Source organism: Mirounga angustirostris, unplaced genomic scaffold (genome assembly GCF_029215605.1).
Source record: "Mirounga angustirostris isolate CCGP_5_RB_7025 unplaced genomic scaffold, mMirAng1.0.hap1 SCAF_6, whole genome shotgun sequence".
NCBI classification, from domain to species: domain Eukaryota; kingdom Metazoa; phylum Chordata; class Mammalia; order Carnivora; family Phocidae; genus Mirounga; species Mirounga angustirostris.
In genome coordinates, this window is record NW_026991714.1 from 114,553,981 (window position 1) to 114,576,747 (window position 22,767).

The following is a 22,767-nucleotide window of genomic DNA, read 5'->3' on the forward strand; positions in this document are numbered from 1 at the left end:
AAGCGTCTGACTCTTGGTTGCAGCTCAGGTCATGATGTCGGGGTTGTTGGATTGAGCCCTGTCTTGAATCCCGTGTGGTCTCTGCACGCAGCGTGGAGTCTGCTTGGGATTCTCTCCCCCTCTCTCCCTCTCCTTGCAGGTTCTCTCTCTTAAATAAATAAAATCTTTTTTTTTTTTTTTTAATCACAGTCGGGTAGTAAAATCTGTACATTTAAATATACAAAGTAGTTTAGATGAGAAATTAGATTCAAGTTGGTTTGAGTAGAAAAGGCTTCATGAGCATCATACTTAAGCTAGTCTTTGGTAGATAGAATTGGGATAGAAAAAACGGTGAAAATATTTCACAAAAAGGAAAGGGAAATGAGCAGATTTCAGGTGCATGAGAGTTTTGGGGGATGACAATTTAGCCATGTTGACATTGAGTTTAGTGTTCTTGCTAGAGGAATAATAAGATGTTCTTGCTAGAGGAATAATAAGAGGTGAAATTTGAAGGCTAGAGCTGAACCTCAACATTTCCACAACATTTGATCATATGTTAGCCTTTTTGAGCCTCAGTTTAGTCGTCTATTGAATGGGATAATAATGCCTAACTTTTCTCTTATTGCTGTGAGCTCTATAACCAGTCACATCTAAATTCTATAACTATAGTTCCTTTGTTTTAAATCCAAGAAGAGGCCTTCCTGAGTAGGGACATGAGTCATCAGTGACCAATAGCATTTCCTCCTCACACTCTTGCTGTTCCAGTATCATCGTGGAGAGAACAGGAGAACAAATGCATCCTCCGTAATGTCACCAGTATCCTTCATGCCCTTGTCTTGGAAATTGATCCTTCCATCTCAGTCTTGATGATATTTTCTGATGGCAGAGCTATACCAGTATCTCCATCTGTATAGCCATACATGTGTTCTGGATCACATTCCATTCTGCTTTTTCAGAGATATGGTGCTATCTGAAGCTTCATTTTTCTTTTTCATTCCCCTATTCTCACCCTTCCTCTCTATATTGGATCCTTTCTATTAGTAGGTAAATGTGTTCATGTTGTCTTTGTGTTATATATGCTATGCTATACTATGTTATGTATTATATATAATCTAATTATTCTCCCTTGACCCTTACTTTTCTCTATCAATTTCCTCTCTTCTTTGCTAAATTTCTCTTAAGAAGTACTGATACTACTTAACTTGTTTCTAAAATCATATCCTGCTTATACCTCAGCTCATTCCAGTCTAGCTTCTACGAACCCCATTACTCTACTCCAGTGGTTTCTTTGATATTTCTATGGCATTCACTGCTATTGACCACTGTTCTTTAAAACACTTCCTTTGGCTTCTCCAATGTGTTCTCTCATTTTCTGTGGCTGGCTATCTATTCTCTGACTTCTTTGTTGGCTTATCTTTTTCTGATTGCTCATTAAATGTGGGTGTTCACAAAGCTGAATCTTAGGTCTCTCTTCCTTCATACTGCACTCTTCTTGAGTAACATCATTCTCATTGGTTCAGTAACAACTCTTAAATTTGTATCTTTTACCCACACTCTCCTGCGAGGTCCAGTTCTATATCTGGCTACCAACTTGATACTTACATTTGGATGTCTTAGAGATATCTCAGACTCAACATATTTATAACTGTTCCTCTCCCTTCATACCCTTTTTCATCACCAAGATTTTTTTAAATTTTGGACTTAATACAGTGTATGGGTGAAGGACTCAAATCTTCACTCTGCCCCTTATTAACTTTGTAACCATAAGCAATTAACCTTTCTAAGACTTAATTTCATCATCGAAAGATAGAAAAACAGTAATTCCTATCTTAACATAAGGAAACATCACACAATAAGTACATGGGATTTATGCTTCCAGCCAAGTAGTAGTAACAAGAACTGAATTTACCCAATAGCCATAAACAACTAGAAAACCTTCATAGGCCTGTTGTGAGGATTAAAGGAGATTTATAAAGCACTTGAAATAAGACCTGGCATAAAGTAAAACTTACATAGGTGTTGGTATTTATTTTATTGTTAAATATGGATATGATGATAACATATTGTAGGAAGAAGCTAAAGTGGTGAGTAAAATTATAGTATTAAGTGCTTATATTAAAAAGAGTTTTCCAACCAATACTTTGAAGCTTCTATTTTAAGAAACTGGAAGAGAATAGCAATCCCAAAACAAGCAAAAAGAAGGAAATAAAAGACAAGAGCAGGAACCAGTGAAATAGAAAAGTGCAAAACAATAGAGAAAGTCAGGAATAAACTCTAACTTTTTTAAATGATCAAAAATAGTGATAAAATTCTAGCCAGGCTGGTCAGGAAAAAAAAAGACAAGACACAGATTATAGTATAGGGTTGAAAGAGGATACATGGTTACAGATCCTATGGACATTATATTGGACAACTTAGATGGAATTAGGAAATTCCTTGAAAAACACAAAACTACCAAACCTCATTTAAGATGAAATAGATAACCTGAATAGTCCTAGGTATATCTATATATATAAAATTTTAATTTGCAATGAAAACCTTACCTCAAAAAAGACTCTTGTCCTAGAAGGCTTCACGGAGACATTTTATCAAACATTCAAGATGAAATAGTATCACTTCTACACAAAGTCTTTCAGAAAATAAAAGAAGAGGGAACACTTCCCAACTCATTTTATGAGGTCAGCATTATGCTACCATGAAAGAAAACTGCAGACCAATATTCCCCATAAAAATAAATGGAAAAGCCTTCAACAAAATTTTAGCCAAATGAATCAGTAGTATAAAAAGGATACTTTTGACAAAGTGGGATTCATTACAGGAATACAAGGTTGGTTCAACATTTGAAAATCAATCAGTATACTTCATATGAACCAACTAAGAAAATAAAATTATATGATTGTCTCAAAAGATTCAGAAAAATAATTTGACAAAATTAAATACTTATTAATACTAAAAACTCTCAGTGAAATAGAACTTAAAGGGAACTTTCTCATCTTGTTAAAGGCCAGCTAGTAAAATCCTGTCATTTACATCATACTTAGTGGAGAAAGACTGAATGCCTTCCCCTCAGATCAGGAACCAAAGGGATGATGTTTGGTCTTACCACTTCTATTCAGGATTGTATGGAAATTGTAGTTAGTACAGTGGGGCAAGAAAAGAAATTCAGAGGCATCCAAATTGGAAATGAAGATATGAAACTAATTGTATATGTGGAAAATCTTAAGGAATCCACAAAAAAGGCTACTAAGACAAATAAATGAGCTTAGTACAAAGTTATTATACAAAAAACTTAATTGTATTTCCATGTACTAGCAATGAACAATTGAAAATTTAAAAATAAATTAACATTAAAACATTTATAGTAGCACCTAGAATATTAATACCTAAGGAAAAGTGAACAAAATTTTACAAGGCCTGCATATTGGAAACTATAAAGGATTACATATTATGTTATTTCATTTACATAACATTAAATGAAAAAAATTATAGTGGTGGAAACATCATAGTTGCCAGGGGTAGGGTTCGCAAGAGGATGTAATTATATAAAGGGATAGCACGAAGGATTTTCTTTGGTGAGATGAAACACTTCTGTATTCTGATTGTGATTACACTAATAGATGTATGTGATAAATTTACACACAAAGTACATGTAAAAACTAGTAAAATCTGAAATAAAGTCTGTAGTTTGTTTAACAGTATTGTACCAGTGTCAAGTTTCCTTTTCGTTAATAGTATGTACCAGTGTCAACGTTCTCATTTTGATAATTGTGCTATGGCTATGTCAGATGCTCCCATTTGCATAAAGCTGGGTGAAGGATAGCCAGGATCTTTGTACTATTTTTGTAACTTCTGTGTGGTTCTAAAATTATTTCAAAGTTAAAACGTTAAAAAAAAAAAAAAAGACATTTAAAACGGAAATGGAAAGGCAAGCCACAGACTGGGAAAAAATACTTGCACAACGTCTGATAAATGATGTATATCCAGAATATATAAATTAGTACTAAAGCAGTCATATTTTTAAATGGGCAAAAGTGTTAGCTATTTCATCAAAAAAAGATGTAGCATATAAGCCTGTGAAAAAATTCTCAACATCATTAATTATTAGGAAACATAAATGTAAACTACAGTGAAACCCAGTAGTATACATAAAGTTAAATGGCAATCACAAGTATGTGGAGCATTTAGAACTCTCTTACTTTGCTGTTGGGAATGAAAAATGGTATGGCCACTTTGGAAAACAGTTTGGCAGTTTCTTATAAAAGTTAAACCTAGGACTTAGAATCCCACTCCTAAATATAACCCAAGATGAATGGTGGAAAAAAGTGTGAATGTTTATACCAGCATTGTTTATAATAACCTCCAGACTGACAACAGTCTAAATGTCCAAATGGTATATCCACACAATAGTAAAAAGGGATGCAGCACAGATGAATAGTAAATGCATTAGGGCAGGGGCACCTGGCTGGCTCATTCGGTGGAGCATGAGACTCCTGATCTTGGGGTTTTGAGTTTGAGCTCCACATTGGGTGTAGAGATACCTTAAAAAAATAAAATCTTAAAAAAAAAAAAAAATTAGGGCAAGTGAAAGAGCCAGATACACAAATTATGTAATGCTGTGTGATTTCATTTATATGAAGATCTAGGAAAGACACAACTAAGCAGTTCATTGATTGCCAGGGGTGGGTGGGAAATAGAGGGCAGGGATTGACCCACAGGGAACATTTTTGTGGTGATGGAAATAATCTATATCATGGTTTGGGTTGTGGTTATAGGATTGTATACATTCATCAAACTCATGAAATTGGACAGTTAAAGTTGGTGCATTTGCCTTGCATGTGCTGTTTGTTCTGCCTAGAAAGCTCCCTTCTCTCTGTGCCTGATTAACTCATATTCAATGTTCAGATCTTGCTCAAACATCACAGCATCAAGGGAATTTTTTCCTGAGCCCAGACTAGCATAGTCTTGCTTCTGTTAGCATCCTGCCCTTTCCCTTCACACTCTTATCACAGCCATATTGATACACAGGCAGATACTAAGCAACATAATAAGGTCTCTTCATCTGTCTTAACTGCAAGCTCCATTAAGGGGCAGATAGATGCTGATTACTGTTGTGTTTATTGTATCCAGCATAGTTTGACTCAGGTATGCCAGTAAATATTTTGCAGCTGAGAGCATAAATGAGTAGAGTTTTTTATTTCTTGTTTGTGGGAGTGGCAGCTGTGGCTTTTGTGGAGGGTACCACTGACTGGGCCTACCTACTTAACCTTGGGTACTTTGCTGTGCCTGTTCCTGGGGAGTTGTGTTAACTATCATCACTCAGCTGCTGCCACAGCTTAGTCTTGACTTCTGTGTATGTACCATGGGCACTCCTGCTCCCGGGCCATTCTGTTCTGGGAATTGAGAGAAGCCTTTCCTTGCTATTGGAGGCTCTGTGCTCTGCCTCTGACCATATGTGCACATTACCAGAGACCATTACTATTGTCTCCAGGCCCTAGGCAGACCAGGTTTCCAGGATCAGTGTGTAGAATATTTGATGAGGGACCTGACACCCAACACTTCCCTCTCTTCCTCTTTTCACTTCTCTTTCTTTCTCCCTATTTCCCTACTCTGGTAGACAAGAGGGAATTGGGTTACTTTAGGAAATTGGTCTGGGTACTCAATACCTGTATTTGATCATCCTATGAGCATATCTGAATGTTTAAATCATTACCAAACTTTATTCTTTAATTTCTGGTCTGTCTGCTTAGGCAGAATTAATGACATTTGTCATTTCAGACATTTCTCTCTGGAATATTACATAACTAGTTTAGTTACTGATTTTGGAAATATTTCTCTGGCCCTTCTTTAATGTATCCAAATCATTTATCTGACTTCTCAATTGCTTTCAATTTACTTACCTTCTTTTTTAAAGCTTACACTGTTTGGACTTTTTGTTTAGTTTCATCACATCTAAGAATCCTCATTAATTTTAATTTCATCTCTTATCTGGATTAGTACAATATCTGGATTAGTGCAATAGCTTACTAGTTTTCCTCTTCCAACTTTTGTTCCCCTCCTCTTGCAGTATAATCTCCCAAGTAGCAGGCAGGATGCTGGTCAAGGTACTCTTGCTCTCCACTTCCCAGTGCCGTCCATCCTACTCTAAGAATTCAACTGTGTTAGAATCCAGTTCATGAGCTTCTACATAGTCTGGCCCTAGGGCCCAACATAGTGCCTGGCACAGGTTAGGCACTTATTATTTGTTAAATTGATTTCTTTGCATTGTAAGTCTTTCAGGATTTTGTTTTTATTTTTGTTTTTGTTAGCATTGTCTTAAAACCGTACACACACAACACACTAATTCTTTAGACCTAACTGGTTTCTTGGTTTATTGTGGGATATGGAGAGTAGTTTGGCACTGTCTTATGTGCATTTTAGGAATAGACCACTTTCATCTAGTAGGAATGGGTAATGGGTTTGTAAATAAATACAACTCAAATAGGTGGAAAAAGACTTCCTTGGTTTGTAATTGGGCATGTGGTAAAGAGCTGTGGTCAGAACTTAGGTCATGCTTTTGAGGCCCCACACAATTCAGAACAGTATTGTTTTATTTCACATCCTAATATACTAAATGTTTTTCTCTATATATTTTCTCTTATATTTTCTTATTTTTAACTTTATTTTGTATCTTCTTATTTTATCTTATATTTAGTACCCTGCTTCTCATCCTTTCAACAATTATAACCTCAACGTCTGCATTACACCTAGTTGTTGCTGTTGGGGATCAGGGGCTCTGTTATCGTGGCAGCACTGTGCTGCTCTGTATTTGTTAGGGGTAGGGATCATACATGCTAACCAGCTCACTAGCCTCCCACTTGGTTGTTTCTTCCATGTCACACTAAATGAGATTGTGAATTATTTTTGAATGAAAGTTTATCAATTTCTCACAAAAATTAAGGTTTCCGTATTTTATAAGAAACACATAATCAACATGGATGGGACTGGAGGAGATTATGCTAAGTGAAATAAGTCAAGCAGAGAAAGTCAATTATCATATGGTTTCACTTATTTGTGGAACATAAGGAATAACGTGGAGGACATTAGGAGAAGGAAGGGAAAAATGAAGGAAGGGAAATCGGATGAGAAGATGAACCATGAGAGACTATGGACCTGAGAAACAAACAGGGTTTTAGAAGGGAGGGGGGAGGGGGGATTGGTTAGCCCGGTGATGGGTATTAAGGAGGGCACGTACTGCATGGAGCACTGGGTGTTATACGAAAACAATGGATCGTGGATCACTACATCAAAAACTAATGATGTGTTGTATGGTGACTAACAGAACATAATAAAATAAAAAAATATATATATAAAAAGGGCTGGTTTTAAATTTTAAGCTATGAAAGTGACCTTAAAAACATGTTTCGTTTAATTGTTTGCTTTTTTTGTTTGTTTTTATAGTTTTCCAGTAAGTTAAGGCATGTATGCATATTAATACTAGTGACTTGTAGTGGAGAAACTGTTAACCCTTGTAAAAGTTTTGTTTTGTTTTTAACGATCAATCATATCCTTAAGTATAGCAGATGCTAACCAAACTCTGTGGTATTTTTTTCTTTCTAATTGTGTTTTAATGAAGCAGCTCTTTTAACATGGTATAGCAATCTGTATTACTATCAGTGAACAAAGTGAGGACGTGAATTTTAAGATTAAATAAATTCATTTTGTTAACATCACATTTTGTTCCATTTTGCAGCTTCTTGGTGAATATTTGGATGAAGCCATTAAATTAATTGTTTGCCATCATGAGCAGAAGCAAGCGTGACAGCAATTTTTATAGTGTAGAGATTGGAGATTCTACGTTTACAGTCTTGAAACGGTATCAGAATTTAAAACCTATAGGCTCAGGAGCTCAAGGAATAGTATGGTAAGTTTTTACTTCCAAAAATTAGGCAAAGAATCATTAACTGCCATTTTTTCGTATATATACCTTGGTAAATATTTAACTTGCCTCAAATATTTAAAACTATAAAGTTTAAATTAAAGCTATAACATGGCAGACTGTTTTGTTTGCAGGTTGATTGCCTTTACTATTCATTAAACACAACTTTATAAATCACTGCCATCTTTTTAGAAGATTTTTTTTTTTTTTAAATTTTATTTATTTGACATAGAGAGATGGAACACAAGCATGGGGAGTAGGAGAGGGAGAAGCAGGCTTCCTGCTGAGCAGGGAGCCCAATGTGGAGCTCTATCCCAGGATGCTGGGATCATGACCTGAGCTGAAGGCAGATGCTTAACTGTCTGAGCCACCCAGGCGCCCCCCTTTTTTTTAAAGATTTTTTTTTTTTAATTTTATTTATTTGACATAGAGACAGAGAGGGAACAGCACTGCCATCTTTAAATATAAAGTATGATTAAATACTTTGTCACAAGCCACGTAAAGACAAATATTATCAGGAAAGAATAAGTGGCATGCTTGTTAATTCCATGTATACATCTATTCCCATAGCTAGTTGTTTAATAAGAAGATTGACTTAATCATCACTTTCACACTATAATGAAACTGAAATTTCAGAAATCTTACTTTGCATTAAGGAAATCTCATTGAATGTGTTTCAGAACTCATATGTATCTTTAAAATTGATTTACTGGCTAATTTCTATGAAAGGCCTAGGCTTTCTAGATCAGTGTAATTCCTTTTTTTTTTTTAGATTTATTTGTTTTAGAGAGAGTGTATGCACAGGGGGAGGGGCAGAGGGATAGAAGCTCAAGCAGACTTCCCACTGAGCACAGAGCCCAATGCAGCCTGATTTCATGACCCTGAGATCGTGACCTGAGCTGAAACCAAGAGCTGGACATTCAACTGACTGAGCCACCCAGGTGCCCCAACATAATTCTTTATAAAATAAAGGGTAGAACACTTTTTAGGACAGTTCTGCTAATGATTTTAGTTAACTGAGTTAGCATAATAAGCTAATGTTTGGGGGAATTCTAAGCCTCACTCTGGCATAATTATATATTACCTCTCCTTAAACCAGATTTATTTCAGAATATATTAAAAAAAATAATAAGTGTTCATGACCCTGCAGGTCTCCCAGGTTCTAGAAAAACTCTTGCACATGTACATAAAGAGACATGCATAGGGCTGTTCTTTGCAACACCATTTATAATAGCAAAAATTGGTAACAGCAGCAAGTCTATCCATGAGAATAAAAAATTGTGATATATTCATATAGTGAAATACTATACAACATTTAAAATGAACTGGAGGTATGTTTCAACAAAGACAGTCTCAGAAATGTAGAGTTTAAAAAGGAAGATGCAGAATATATATGCATTATTGTACCATTTATATATAGTTTAAAATATGCAAAATAGGACCATATATTTATGGATGCATCCATATGTAGGAAAGTATAAAAGCCATTAATAAACACCAAACTCAGAATAATGCTTACCTCTGAAAATAGAGACAAGGGAGGGGACTTCACCTGTGATAATATATTACTTTTTAAAAAATTCAACCCTTGGGGCACCTGGGTGGCTCAGTCAGTTAAGCGTCCAACACTTGATCTCAGCCCAGGTCTTGATCTCAGGGTCCTGAGTTTGAGTTCCGTGTTGGGCTCCGTGCTGGGTGTGGAGCCTACTTTAAAAAAAAAAATTGCAGTTATGGTAAAATACTAAAATAACAGATTTCTCTAATGGGAACAGTAGCATTTATTCTCTTTCTGTACTCTTGAAGTAATTTGTAATACCAAAAATTATAGAATTTGGGTAATTTTATAAAGCATTATTGGCTGGCTGGTTGTCATTTTAACCAACCATATTTAATAAACCACAAATTAAATTTAAAGAAAATAATGTGCTACAGTCAATACAGGAAGGATTCTGAAAGCCAGCTCGTGGTTCAGATTCTAGCTTTATGATGTATTTGTGACTCATGGCAAGTTAACACTTCTAAGCCAGTGTTCTCACCTAATTTACATGGTGGTTGTAAGGAATAAAGTATTTATAAACTTCTTAATAATGTTTAAAAATGTTTTTTGTGGGGTGCCTGGGTGGCTCAGTTGGCTAAGCGTCTGCCTTCAGCTCAGATCGTGATCTCAGGGTCCTAGGATCAAGCCCTGTGTTGGGCTCCCTGCTCAGCGGGGAGTCTGCTTCTCCCTCTCCTTCTACCCCCCCCCCCCATGCTCATGCACACACATGCGCTCTCTCTCTCTCTCTTTCTCTCAAATAAATTAATTTTTTAAAAAAATAAAAATAAAAATGTGTTTTCTGGGGGCATTTGGGTGGCACAGTTGGTTAAGCATCTGACTCTGTTTCAGATCAGGTCATTATCTCCCGGTTGTGAGATGGGGCTCTGCACTCAATGTGGAGTCAGCTTAAGTTTCTCTCTCCCTCTACCCCCCCCATGTGCTTTCTCTCTCTCTCTCTCTCTCTCACTCTTTCTCACTCTCTCTCTAAAATAAATAAATCTTCAAAAAATAATTTTTTTTTTAAACTCACTCTATATTATCATCAGAATCAACTGAAGAACTTAAATTTTTTTTAAAGACATCATTTTGGGCCCAGTGATAGTAAGATTCATACCGGTCTGGATTGGGGTCTCTAATTTGTGCACATTTAAGTATCAACATTAGATATCTAACTTCCTTGGATACAAAGTACTGTAACCTACTCAGATACTTTAGAGTTTGAAATATTACTTTGATTTAACAGATAAAAAATTAATAGGAATGAATTTAATGCTTAAAAATAAAGCATACTTGATCTGAAACAGTCAAAACTTCTATTTTTTTTATGACCCCTAATGTTTGTTTGTTTTTAAATTGGGGAGAACATATCTATAAATATGGCATTTTCTAACTCAAGGTTATAATATTTATGTCTGTTTTGCTATGTGTATGTATGTATACGTATATACAAAATGGTTATGGCATATAACATATAGATGTGTCCATTTATGCCAGAGTACCAATGTCTTAATACATTTCTTCACTACATTTGAGATAGTAAGATAGCTAGAGAACAAACTCAAGTTTTCAGTTAGATGAGAGAATAATTTCATTCAGCAATGTGCTAACTTTCCAAATATCACATAAATAGAAGTCTTACAGTATGTTAGGTAGTCCAGTATGAAAAGCGATAACCTCATGTCTTAGTCTTTTGGTCTCAGCTTTGCTTTTAACTCTCTAACTTGGGCAAATTAACCTGGCAGTGGTGAATTCAAATGATTTTTAAAGTCTCTTTCAATCATAATATTCTATAATTTTAAGATGCTTTTCCTTATTTGTGCTTTACTTTCTCTGATCTGTCATTTGCAAAACATGCTGTTTAGTCCGTGTCATATGGTAGAAAATATGAAGAGTAATGAGGATGATGTTATATGTCGCAGAATTATAGGCGTTTCTTTAACAGTTACGAAGCAGCTTCTAATGTCCTGAGATCTAGCATTTATATCTGTAAACTTGAGTTGTTAATTCTTCCTCCCAAATTTTAGGTACTTCCTATATTGTAAAATAACCTTTAATATACCTTTATTTATGTGTTCTTTTCTCTTTCTGCATTCATTTTGTTGTGTCCAAGGAAATGGAAGTGATCTACTTATGTAGAATTCTTCAGGAAGTATTTGGGTAGAATTTATGACCACTTGTATCCTTTTTTTTTTTTATTTTTTTTATTTCATTGATTTATTTCACAGAGAGAGAGAGAGACAGCGGGAGCAGGAACACAAGCAGGGGGAGTGGGAGAGGGAGAAGCAGGCTTCCCAATGAGCTGGGAGCCCGATGTGGGGCTCGGTCCCAGGACCCTGGGACCATGACCTGAGCCGAAGGCAGAAGCCCAACAGCCGAGCCACCCAGGCGCCCGACCACATGTATTCTTTAATCGTGACCACATGTATTCTTTAATTGTGACTTTCCTTGGTGTAGGTGCAGGGTGAAGAATTCATTACTGTTAAAGTTATCTATTGGACCTGAATACTCATTAAATATTTGTGCATTGAGTGCCCATTGTATGCTAGGTGGATCTTCGAGGACACCCAACGAACAATCACTGTGTCTGTCTTCACAGTCCATTGAATATATTAACATTTTAAGAAACAGAACAATGCTATACACTGTTGGAATATGCTATAATAGGTATAGAAGAAACATACTGAATATCAAAGATTGGAAATTGATACAGTTGCATTTTATCTTTGGAGAAAGTAAGGAGTCTGCATGAATGTTTCATAAATTCAGTTTTGCAGATTTTAAAGTTTTTTTGTTGTTTTTGAATTTCTTGTTACAGTGCAGCTTATGATGCCATTCTTGAAAGAAATGTTGCAATCAAGAAGCTAAGCCGGCCATTTCAGAATCAGACTCATGCTAAACGGGCTTACAGAGAGCTAGTTCTTATGAAATGTGTTAATCACAAAAATGTAAGTGAACATTTTAGAAAATGTCTTAAGTATAGGTGAAATCAAGATTTGTTCATGAATACATAACAAAAACTTTAAAAGTATATTAGGTGCTTTAAATTCTTCTGGATTGAAGCATTATTTAAAAGGAGTATATATCTACAGTATAAATTTTTTCTCAACTTTATTAAATTATATCAAAAGAAAACAGCTTCTGAAATTTAGATTGTGTAATTTTCTGACATTTAATTTGCAAAAGGAGTTTTAAAAGAAGTACGTGTTTTAAAAGAACTTTATTTAGGCTTGATCTCATCTTCTACTTTTTGTTTTCTCTCAGGCTGACATTTCAGAAGACTGTAGCCTTAGCACAGAGATGAAATTGTTGCCATTTTACTTTGACACTGCAATTTTATTTACTAATATTAGATATAAAATTCAAATCATTTCTCCCTACCCTACTCCCACTTTTTAAAATGATGCTGATACTCACTGGTCACTTTAGGTTGAAGATAGTCTGTGATTTTATAAAGCAGTTTAGCAGAAACTTCAAAAAATATTTAAATGAAATTAGGAAAATATCCCTAATTCTTTTTCCTAATGATTATAATGACTTAAACATATAACTTTCACTCATTTTGAGAAGAAATAGTTACACTTTTTTAAACTTAAGCATACTTTTATGATTATTTTAATGGAGTAATTTCAGCCGAGAGGAAATAAACTAGGAGTGAACTGTGTAAGGGACTGTTTTATGAAGTACTAAACCAAAAGCATCTGACCAGAGATGTCTTGTGGTATTTGTACAAAGGAGTTTATAAAATAAAATAAGCTCAGTGCTTTCTGATTGCAGATAACACAGTTTACCACATTTTGAGAGCTAACTATGCAAGCCTTCTGTGTACTGGAGTTAGTAGATTAGTCACTGAGGGGAAAAATTCATGGAAGTTAAGGATGAGGCTCCTTATTTGGGGTAACATATAGTGTTATTTTGAAGACAAATACATAGTGAAATATCAAATATGATATAAAGCAGTGGAAGTTTGATTGTCAAATTGTGGTAGATGGAAAATAAGTGCTGAGCTTTCGGGAGAGAAGATTGCGTGAACTTTCATGAAATGGGAAAGCTTTGGGGAAAGGTGGCCCTAGACTAATTCTTAAAAATGGGGTAAAAATTGGATTGTTGAAGGAAAAGGGCCTCCTAGAGAGAAAGAACAGCATATAAAAAGAGGTATAGATTAAAGTCAGGGACAGGGAACAAATTGTGTCAGCCATTCTTGTTCTGGATGGGAGCCAGCCATGTTGCTTGTCAGGGTTTTGTTGGTAACCTCCTACCCTCAGATTTAGCTGCTCATGCCCCCTTGTAGTCTGTTTCATGGCGATGATGGTGGTGATACTGCCTTTGTTTTGCACTGGGGACATGGCCAATGACTCCTACTTCCTGTGCCTGGGTGACTGCAAAAAAAGATGGTTCCATCGACTAGATGGAGGGCATGGAAAGCCTGTTTCACATAGTTAACCCTCTAATGGGGATGGCAAGGTCTATGCAGGCAGTACCCTTGGCACCTACAAGAGTGCAGACATAGAGTAGGTGCTCAAAACATATTTGTTCAGAGACTGAATGTAAAACTAAATACAGTTAACCCTTGAATAATGTGGGAGGGATGTCAATCCCCTGTGCAGTTGAAATCTGCATATAACTTTGACAACCCCAAACTTAATGACTGATAGCCTACTGTTGACTGGAAGCCTTACCGATAACATCAATAGTCGATTAAGACACATTTTGTATACTATATGTGTTGTATTCTTAAAGTAAGCTAGAGAAAAAATGTTACTAAAATCATAAGGAAAATTCTTACACAGTTCTGTACTGTATTTATCAAAAAAAGTCCATGTATACATGAACCCACACAGTTTGAACCCATGTTGTTCAAAGGGTCAACTGTATAGGGAAACCAGGAATGATAATGGAATTTTTATACTCCTAATGGATGGATGTTTTTTAATGTCTTGCCTTTTCAGCAGTTTCATGTTCCACACAGATCATCTCTTCGTTGGTCTAAAAATCTCTATTTTTTCTCACCTCTTTTGTGTGTGTGTGTGTGTGGTAAAATACACATAACATAAAACTCACTATCTTAGCCATTTTAAGCATACACTTCAGTGGTACTAGGTATATTCATATTGTTTTGTATTTCCCGCTATTTTCATAGATGCTTTTGAGTTTGTTTTTCAACTTGGTCACTTATCTCTGAATGTACTTTGGTATGTCACCTAGCACACAGTACTTCATGTCTAATTGAATTCTCCAAGAGAACTGATGAGGCATGTCATCTCCTCTTAACCATGGACATTATAATCCTGTTTAGAAATCAGGTCACCATTTGATTCACATTGTCTTAGCAAGTTATTCTTTGTCACAGGCCTGCTAATAGATTACATCTTTCCCATCTTTTACTTTCTTTTTTGTTGTTTAAAGATTTTATTTATAACCCCCAAATCAAGAGTCGCATGCTGTACAGACTGAGCGAGCCAGGTGCCCCCCCCATCTTTTACTTACTATCTTTTGGTTTTGGAGGTTAAGTATAGTACTTCCTATTTCTCCCTAGAATTTCACATATGAAATCTGGTTACTCTTCCCAGACTGTTGGGGATTGCTTTTTCTTTGTTCTGACTTTTCACTTGCTAGTTTCATATTCCAGTTTTGCTCAGGATGCCTTCATAACAGCTGAATTAGTTCATTAGTGACCCTTGGCATACCACAAAATGACATGTGTAACTATAAGAATTACCCATCTCTCCTGAATTCTTCATCTTATTCACATGGATATATGACTGGAGACATTTTCAAAAATGCCTTTTTGAAATCTTCATATACTTATCTGGTCACGTTTCTGATCTACTGCTGTTATTCTTTGTTGTCGTTGTTTTATTCACAGAAGGAAGTACAGTTTCTCAGTGAATTTTTACCTGCTCCTAGTAAGTGTTACTTCTTTCAGAGTACTTATATATCACCCAATTAATCAGTCCTTGACTTTTGTTTGACCGTCCAGTCTATGAGTAGTATAATTTCCTTTATTTTCCTTTTTGAAAAGTAAGACAGCTGTCTGTCTTAATTTTTTATTTTATAACTGCTTCTTTGAGATACAGTTCACATGCCGTACAGTTTATTCATTTAATGCGTGTAATTCAGTGGTTTTTAGTATATTCACAGATGTATTTGACTTTCCATAGTTCTAGAACATTTTCTTCATCTCAGAAAGATTCTCCATATTGTTTAGCTCTCATTTTCCTATCTCCCACAACCTTTGGCTCTAAGCAACCACTAATCTTTTGTCTTTATATGCTTTTCATCTTTAACACTTCTCTTCTACTCTAGAATTTCTCAGATATGAACAGTTTTACTATTTCTCCGAGTCTCTAGATGTGCAGTTCATCTATTTAGAAGTCAGGAATTAATTCATTTAGAGCAGCTAGATGCATTCTTATTATCACCCTCCCTATCTTAAACAAATTTGTTTGACCTCTTCTGATCTGGAAATTATTTCTCTGAGTTTATTCACTGAACAAATATTTTGAATGCCTTCTATAAGCAAAGCTTTATGCTTAGATGAATGACATAGATTCTGCCCTCATGAAGTTGGTCTAGAAAAACTTTCCCATCCCTAATTGTCAACAAGCGTTTTAAAGATGTGTGTTAGGTATCTCCCTATGGTACTAGGGCTGAAAAAGTGAATATTTCTTTCTAACAAGGATCCTGGTGTGATTGGGATGAGGCTGTTGTGAAAATGAAACTATACGACACTGTGTTAAGTGCCATAATAACATGTAAGATATTGTGGGGACTAAGTAAAGAAAATATTCAGCAACCTGTCAAGGACTAGAGGTTGTCAGACTCTACAAAAGACATCAGTTTTGAAGGTAACTGAATTCAGTAGGTAAATATGACAAGTACAGGGAAGAGTATGTTTAAAGGCATTGAAATTTTTTAAAGATAACATTATGTTTAAACTTATTTAGGATGGCTGAAGTATCAAGTTTAACAGAGAGCTTAGCAGGCGATGAACTGGGTTGATGTTCTGTCATGGAAGGAAGGCTTTGAATGTATTGCAAGGGAGTTTTGGAATTTTTTTTTCTGGCATTAAGTTTTTGAAGAGGTCAGTAATATGATCAGGTCTTTCTTTTACCATATTATAGGCAATAAAATGGAAATCATTGTTTAGGGAACCTTAATGTTAGAAGTAATTATAGCATGAACAGTCTAGATGAGATGTGAGAATCCTCTATCTATATAGTAGCACAGGGAATGGGAAGAAGAGGTTGAAGGTCAGCTGACAGTAGAATGGGATAGTATTTTTTATGGTGCAAATATTTATTTGCAGTATTTATTTTGGTGCAAATACTGAAAAAGTCAAAAATCACTGTGAGCCTTCTCTTGTAAAAGAGAAGGCACTCTGGAAAAGTAAAGGGTTTGGGTAGGAATGATAATGAGTTCAATTTTATATTTGTGAGATTTTCATGTGAAGTGGCAGTATATAGGCAATATATATTTGAGACTTGCACACTAAGCAAGGACTTTTAATGTGTATTTGGAAATTATCCACATAGAAATGTTTAGACAAAAAAACCAAAACCAAAAAACCATATATTGCCCAGGGAAAGGGTACAGGTAGAGAAAAGGATTAAAGACAGAATGGTAGGAAAGAGGGCATGCATGCCTGTGGATGAACCAGTGAATAGACTGAGAATGCAGAAAACTGGGCAAGTTCATTATTATGAAAAACTGAGGGCATTGCAGGGAGGGCTGAGATTATATACAGGTATTAATTTAGGTAAGAGCTAGTAGAAGGTGTTTAAAATTTGCCTACAAATTACATAGAGGATTGTATAATATAAGTCCTTGATAATTGAGTATTCATAAATGGAATGGATATGTGGAGCTCTTCTGTTGATACAGTTTTCTTAAGGCTTTTTTTTTTTTTTTAAGAGCATTTTTAGGTTCACAGCAAAAATGAGAGGAAGGTAGAGAGATCTCCCATATACCCCCTGCCCCCACACATGCATAGCCTCCCTCATGATCTGTATCCCCCACCAAACTGGTACATTCGTTATAATCACTTGATGCATCATTTTTGCTCAAAGTCCATAGTTTACATTAGGGTTCACTCTTGGTGTTGTACATTCTTTGGGTTTGGACAAATGTGTAATGACATAATATCTACTATTATAGTATCATACAGAGTATTTTCACCTCCCTAAAGATCCTGCGTGCTTTGGTTCCCTCCCTACCCCCAATCCCTGGCCATAAAGTTTTAATATGTAAAGTAAGAGAAATTACTTGGGCTTAGAACATAAGATTTTAAAATTCTTATACTGACAGTGGATTTTTTTTAACCCATGTATTTGCAGTTCCTAAATGAAAATATTATTAGTAGCAGTGGTGTCTAATTTTTCTGTCTCTTTGCTTTTGCCACAGATAATTGGCCTTTTGAATGTTTTCACACCACAGAAATCCCTAGAAGAATTTCAAGATGTGTAAGTTTGACAATTAAAATTTTATGTTCGTACATTATTCTTAGATTGTTGCTGTACACTTTAGCTGTCATCTTTTTTCACCCATGAAGTTACATAGTCATGGAGCTCATGGATGCAAATCTTTGCCAAGTGATTCAGATGGAACTAGATCATGAAAGAATGTCCTACCTTCTCTATCAGATGCTGTGTGGAATCAAGCACCTTCACTCTGCTGGAATTATTCATCGGGTTAGTAGAAAAAACTATCATCATATTCCTTTTTTAATTACTGAGGTGAAATTCAACTAACATAAAATTAACCATCTTTTAAAGGGTTCAGTTCATTGACATTTAGTACATTCACAACATTGTTCATCCACCACTGATAGAAAATTTTGAAGTATTTTCATTGCCCCAAAAATCCTCATACCCATTAAGCAGTCAGTTCCCATCTCTCTCTCTCCCTAGCCCCTGGCCTCATACCAGTCTGCTTTCTGTTGTCTATGGATTTATCTCTTCCGAATATTTCATATAAATGGAATCATATGTAACCTTTTGTGTTTAGTTTCTTTAACTTAGCATAATGTTGTCAATCTCGTTCATGTTGTAGCATGTTATCAATAGTTCATTCCTTTTTATGACTGAATAATAATATAGTATATGGATGTACCACATTTTGTTTATCCATTCATCCACTGATAGACATTTGCATTATTTCTACCTTTTAGCTTTTGCAGATAGTGCTGCTATGAACATTCATGTGTACAAGTATTTGTCTGAGTTCCTATTTTCAATTCTTTTGGGTATCTTCCTAGGATTGGGTCCTATGGTAATTGTATATTTAACTTTTAGAACAACTACCAAACTGTTCTCAACAGTGGCTATACCATTTTACATTCCCTGTAGCAATGTGTGAAGGTTCTGATTTCTCCAAATCTTTGCCAGTACTTATTGACTTGTATTCTAACCATCCTAGTGAGTACAGAGTGGTATCTCTTTGTGATTTGCATTTCCCTAATAACTAAAGATGTTGAATGTTTTCATATGCTTGTTGGTCATTTGTATATCTTCTTGGGAGAAGTGTCTGTTCAAGCCCTTGGCCCATTTTTTAAAATTGGCTTGTTTGTCTTTTCATTGTTGATTTATGGAAATTCTTTCTATATTATATATATAAGTTCTTTATATATTTTATATATATATATAAGTTGAGTTATAGAAGTTCTTTATATATTATATATAAATATATATAAAAGATAATAGACCCTTATCAGATATGTGATTTGTAAATATTTTCTCTCATTTTGTATATTGTCTTTTCACTTTCTTGATATCCTTTGATGCACAGAAGTTTTAATTTTCATGAAATTCAAGTATCAGAATTATGTGGAATTGCTGTAAGGTCAAAGACATAGACCAATGGAATAGAACTAAGTCCAGAAATAAAATCACATATCTATGGCTAACTGATTTTCAACAAGGGTGTGAAAGACCATTCAACTGGGAAAAAATAAGTCTCTTTAAGAAGTGGGGCTGGGGGTGCGCCTGGGTGGCTCAGTCGTTAAGCGTCTGCCTTCGGCTCAGGTCATGATCCCAGGATCCTGGGATCAAGCCCCGCATCGGGCTCCCTGCTCGGCGGGAAGCCTGCTTCTCCCTCTCCACTCCCCCTGCTTGTGTTCCCTCTCTCGCTGTATCTCTCTCTGTCAAATAAATAAAATCTTAAAAAAAAAAAAAAAAAGGAAGTGGGGCTGGGACAACTGGATTTCCACAAGCAAAAGAATGAATTTGGATCCTTACTTCACATCGTACACAAAAATTAACTCAAAATGGGTCAGTGACCTAAACATAAGAGCTAAAGCTATAAAACTCTTGAAAGAAAACGTAAGGGTAAACCTTAATGATTTGACAATGAATTCTTACAAATGGTACCAAAAAGCACAATCAACCAAAGAAAAAAAATAGATAAATTGATACTGTAGTCTTCTAGTAAGTTTTGGGAAAATGAGAAAGTGTGAGCCCTCCAACTTTATTCTTTTTAAATATTGTTTTGACTGTTCAAGGCCCCTTGTGACTCCATATGGATTTGAATGTCAGCTTTTCCATTTCTGCAGAAAGGCGATTGGAATTTTAATAAAGATTTCATTTATTGATTGTGGATTGCTTGGGTTGTTTTGCCTTCTTAACTATACTTAGTATTCCGGTTCACAGACACCCGATGAATGTCTTTCTGTTTACTTAAGTTGTATTAGTCTGCTTGGGTTGCCATAACAAAATAACACAGACTCAGCAGCTTAAACACAGCTATGAAATTGCCCTCTGAGCCTGCTTTTTCTGTATTCCCTACATTTTTATGTGTTGTATATTCATTTTCATTCATCTCAAAGTATTTTCTCATTTTCCTTGTGAATTGTTCTTTGCCCCATTGGTTGTTTAAGAGTATGTTGTTTAATTTCCACAAATTTGTGAATTTTCCAGTTTTCTTTTTTTCTTGATTTCTATCTTCATTCCATTGTGGTCAGAGAAGATACATTGTATGATTTCTGTCTTTTAAAATTTATTGAGACTTACCCAACATGTAGTCTGTTCCGAAGAATATTCCATGTGCACTTAGAAAAATCTGTATTCTCCTGTTTTTGGAGGGAGTATTTCTTAAAGGTTACCATTAGGATTGCAATTAATGTCTTCAACTTATAACAATTTATTTTGAATTATTACCACCTTACCTTCACAAAAACTCTGTTCCTATATACAGTCTGTTCTTCCCCCATTATGTTGTAGTTGTCACATATTACATATTTATACACTGTGTGCCCAGTAAGATAGAAATGCAATTATTGTTTAATGCATTTGTCTTTTAAATCATACTGGAAAAAAAATAGGAGTTAGAAACCCAAAACACAGTAATACTGACCTTTTTATTTACCTATGTAATTACCTTTACCAGTATTCTTTATTTCTTCTTACAGCTTCAATTTACTGTTTAATGTCCTTTTATTTTTACCTGAGGGGCTACTTTAGCCTTCTTTATAGGGCAGGTGTAACTAACAACAAATTCCCATAGCTTTTATTTATCTCAAAGTATCTTACTTATCTCCTTTACTTTTGAAGGATAGTTGGTTAGATACAGAATTTTTGTTTGGAAATTTTTTTTCTTTTAGCAGTTTAAATGTGTCTTTTCACTGTCTTTTGGCCTGTATAGTTTCTTTTGAGAAATCAGTTGTTAATACCATTGAGGATCTCTTATAAGTGATAAGTTGCTTCTCTTGATTCTTAAGATTCTCTTTTTGTCTTTGGCTTTCAGCAGTTTGATTATAATATGTCTCAGTGTAGATCTTCTTGCTTTTATCCTTGGAGTTCACGGAGCACCTTGGGTGTATAGATTTAGTCTTTCATTAAATTTGGAATTTTTCAGTCATTATTTTTTCAAATATTTTTTCTGCTCCTTTTCCTTTTTCCTCTTATTTGGGACTTCCATTATGCATATGTTGTACACTTGATGGTATGTCATGTCTTGTTTTCTTCAACTTTAATGTTTTGTCACAGGCAGAATGGGTTATTCATTTTCCTCACAGTGTTTTTGAGAAATGCCCCCTATCTAGCCCAAGACTAGAGTCCCACAGTGAGAATGCAGGCTGCTTTCTTCAAGACCCTCCCACCCAGCCAGGAAGATGGGTGGAACAAGGGCTAGTAAAAACACCACACATCTTTCCTTTTGTTTTTAAGTTGCCTTTTTCTTGATTCTGTGTTTACTTGGTTGTTGTGAACATTTAACTGTTTTCCAGATTTTTGAAAAAGTTTATTCTGATCCATTTTGCTTTGCTTTTTGGTGTGTCTGTGGAGCAATCTACTCTTCCATTTTTGCTGACATCACTGCCTTTAATTATACTTTGGGAAAGTTGCATTTCACTGATTTATATGGAGTAGTATAAGCTTAGTTTTGCTCTGAAATGGAGCGGTATATAAAATATCCTATCATTATCAATTATATAAAACTGAGTATCGGAGTTGTGTTTCTCATATATTCAGAAATAGTTTATATTTTTGTAATCTGTTTTTTAACTGCTTTATTGACATGTAATTCACATACCATACAGTTTATGAAGTGTGTAATTATATTATATTCAAAGGTTGTACAACCATCAGCACAATTTAATTTTAGAACATTTTCACCACCTTTAAAGAAATCCTGTACTTATTAGCCTTCAGTTCCTGTTATTCCCTGTTCCCTTCACTCCCAGCCCTACACAACTACTAACCTACTTTCTATCTCCATATATTTGCCTACTCTGGCTATTTCATATAAGTGGAATTATATATATAATGTGGTCTTTTATGTCTGGCTTCTTTTCCCTAGCATAGTGTTCTCAAGGTTCATCCATCTATTTATCGTGTTATCAGTACTTCATTTCTTTTTATTGCCAAATAATAGTTCATTTTACGGATGTATACCACATTTTGTTTACCATTCATCACTTAAGGGACATTTGGGTTGTTAACCATTTTTTGGCTATCATAAGCAATGCTGACATGTATGTGTGCGTGTGCAAGTTTTTGTGTGGACATGTGTTTTTGTATTTTAGTTTTAATTCTAGCTTATTCTTTGAAAAGAATAGCATCTAATTTGAGAGGAATTTCTTGAAAAGTATTTAATTCAGTGGAATTATATCTTTGAGCTACCTTGTGTCAAATAACCTAACTCAAAATGAATACAGAGATTCGTGCTCAAGTTATCTATTTTAAGACAATTATGTATGTGAGTTATTTAGGCTTATTCTTAGTTATCATTCTAACTGAATTGCTTTGTATATTGCATATGCAACTGCTATCATGTCTAATGTCTAATGCCATCTTTAGGCAACATAAGAGAAATCTCTTCACATGGGAGAGTATATTATCTTCCT

The 22,767-nt window shown here is 35.1% G+C and overlaps 1 protein-coding gene across 6 annotated transcripts in view; it reads left to right on the top strand.

Moving 5' to 3' along the window:
• MAPK8 (mitogen-activated protein kinase 8) overlaps positions 1-22,767 on the top strand; it is a 112,919-nt gene that overhangs the window by 63,792 nt on the left and 26,360 nt on the right. For all 6 annotated transcript variants that reach the window (XM_045878273.3, XM_045878274.3, XM_045878272.3 and 3 more), the window contains exons 2-5: positions 7,709-7,879; positions 12,247-12,376; positions 17,832-17,890; positions 17,980-18,118. In XM_045878273.3, coding sequence (XP_045734229.1) covers positions 7,758-7,879; positions 12,247-12,376; positions 17,832-17,890; positions 17,980-18,118 — 450 coding nt within the window. In that variant the 5' untranslated portion in view covers positions 7,709-7,757. The remainder of the gene's footprint in view (positions 1-7,708; positions 7,880-12,246; positions 12,377-17,831; positions 17,891-17,979; positions 18,119-22,767) is intronic.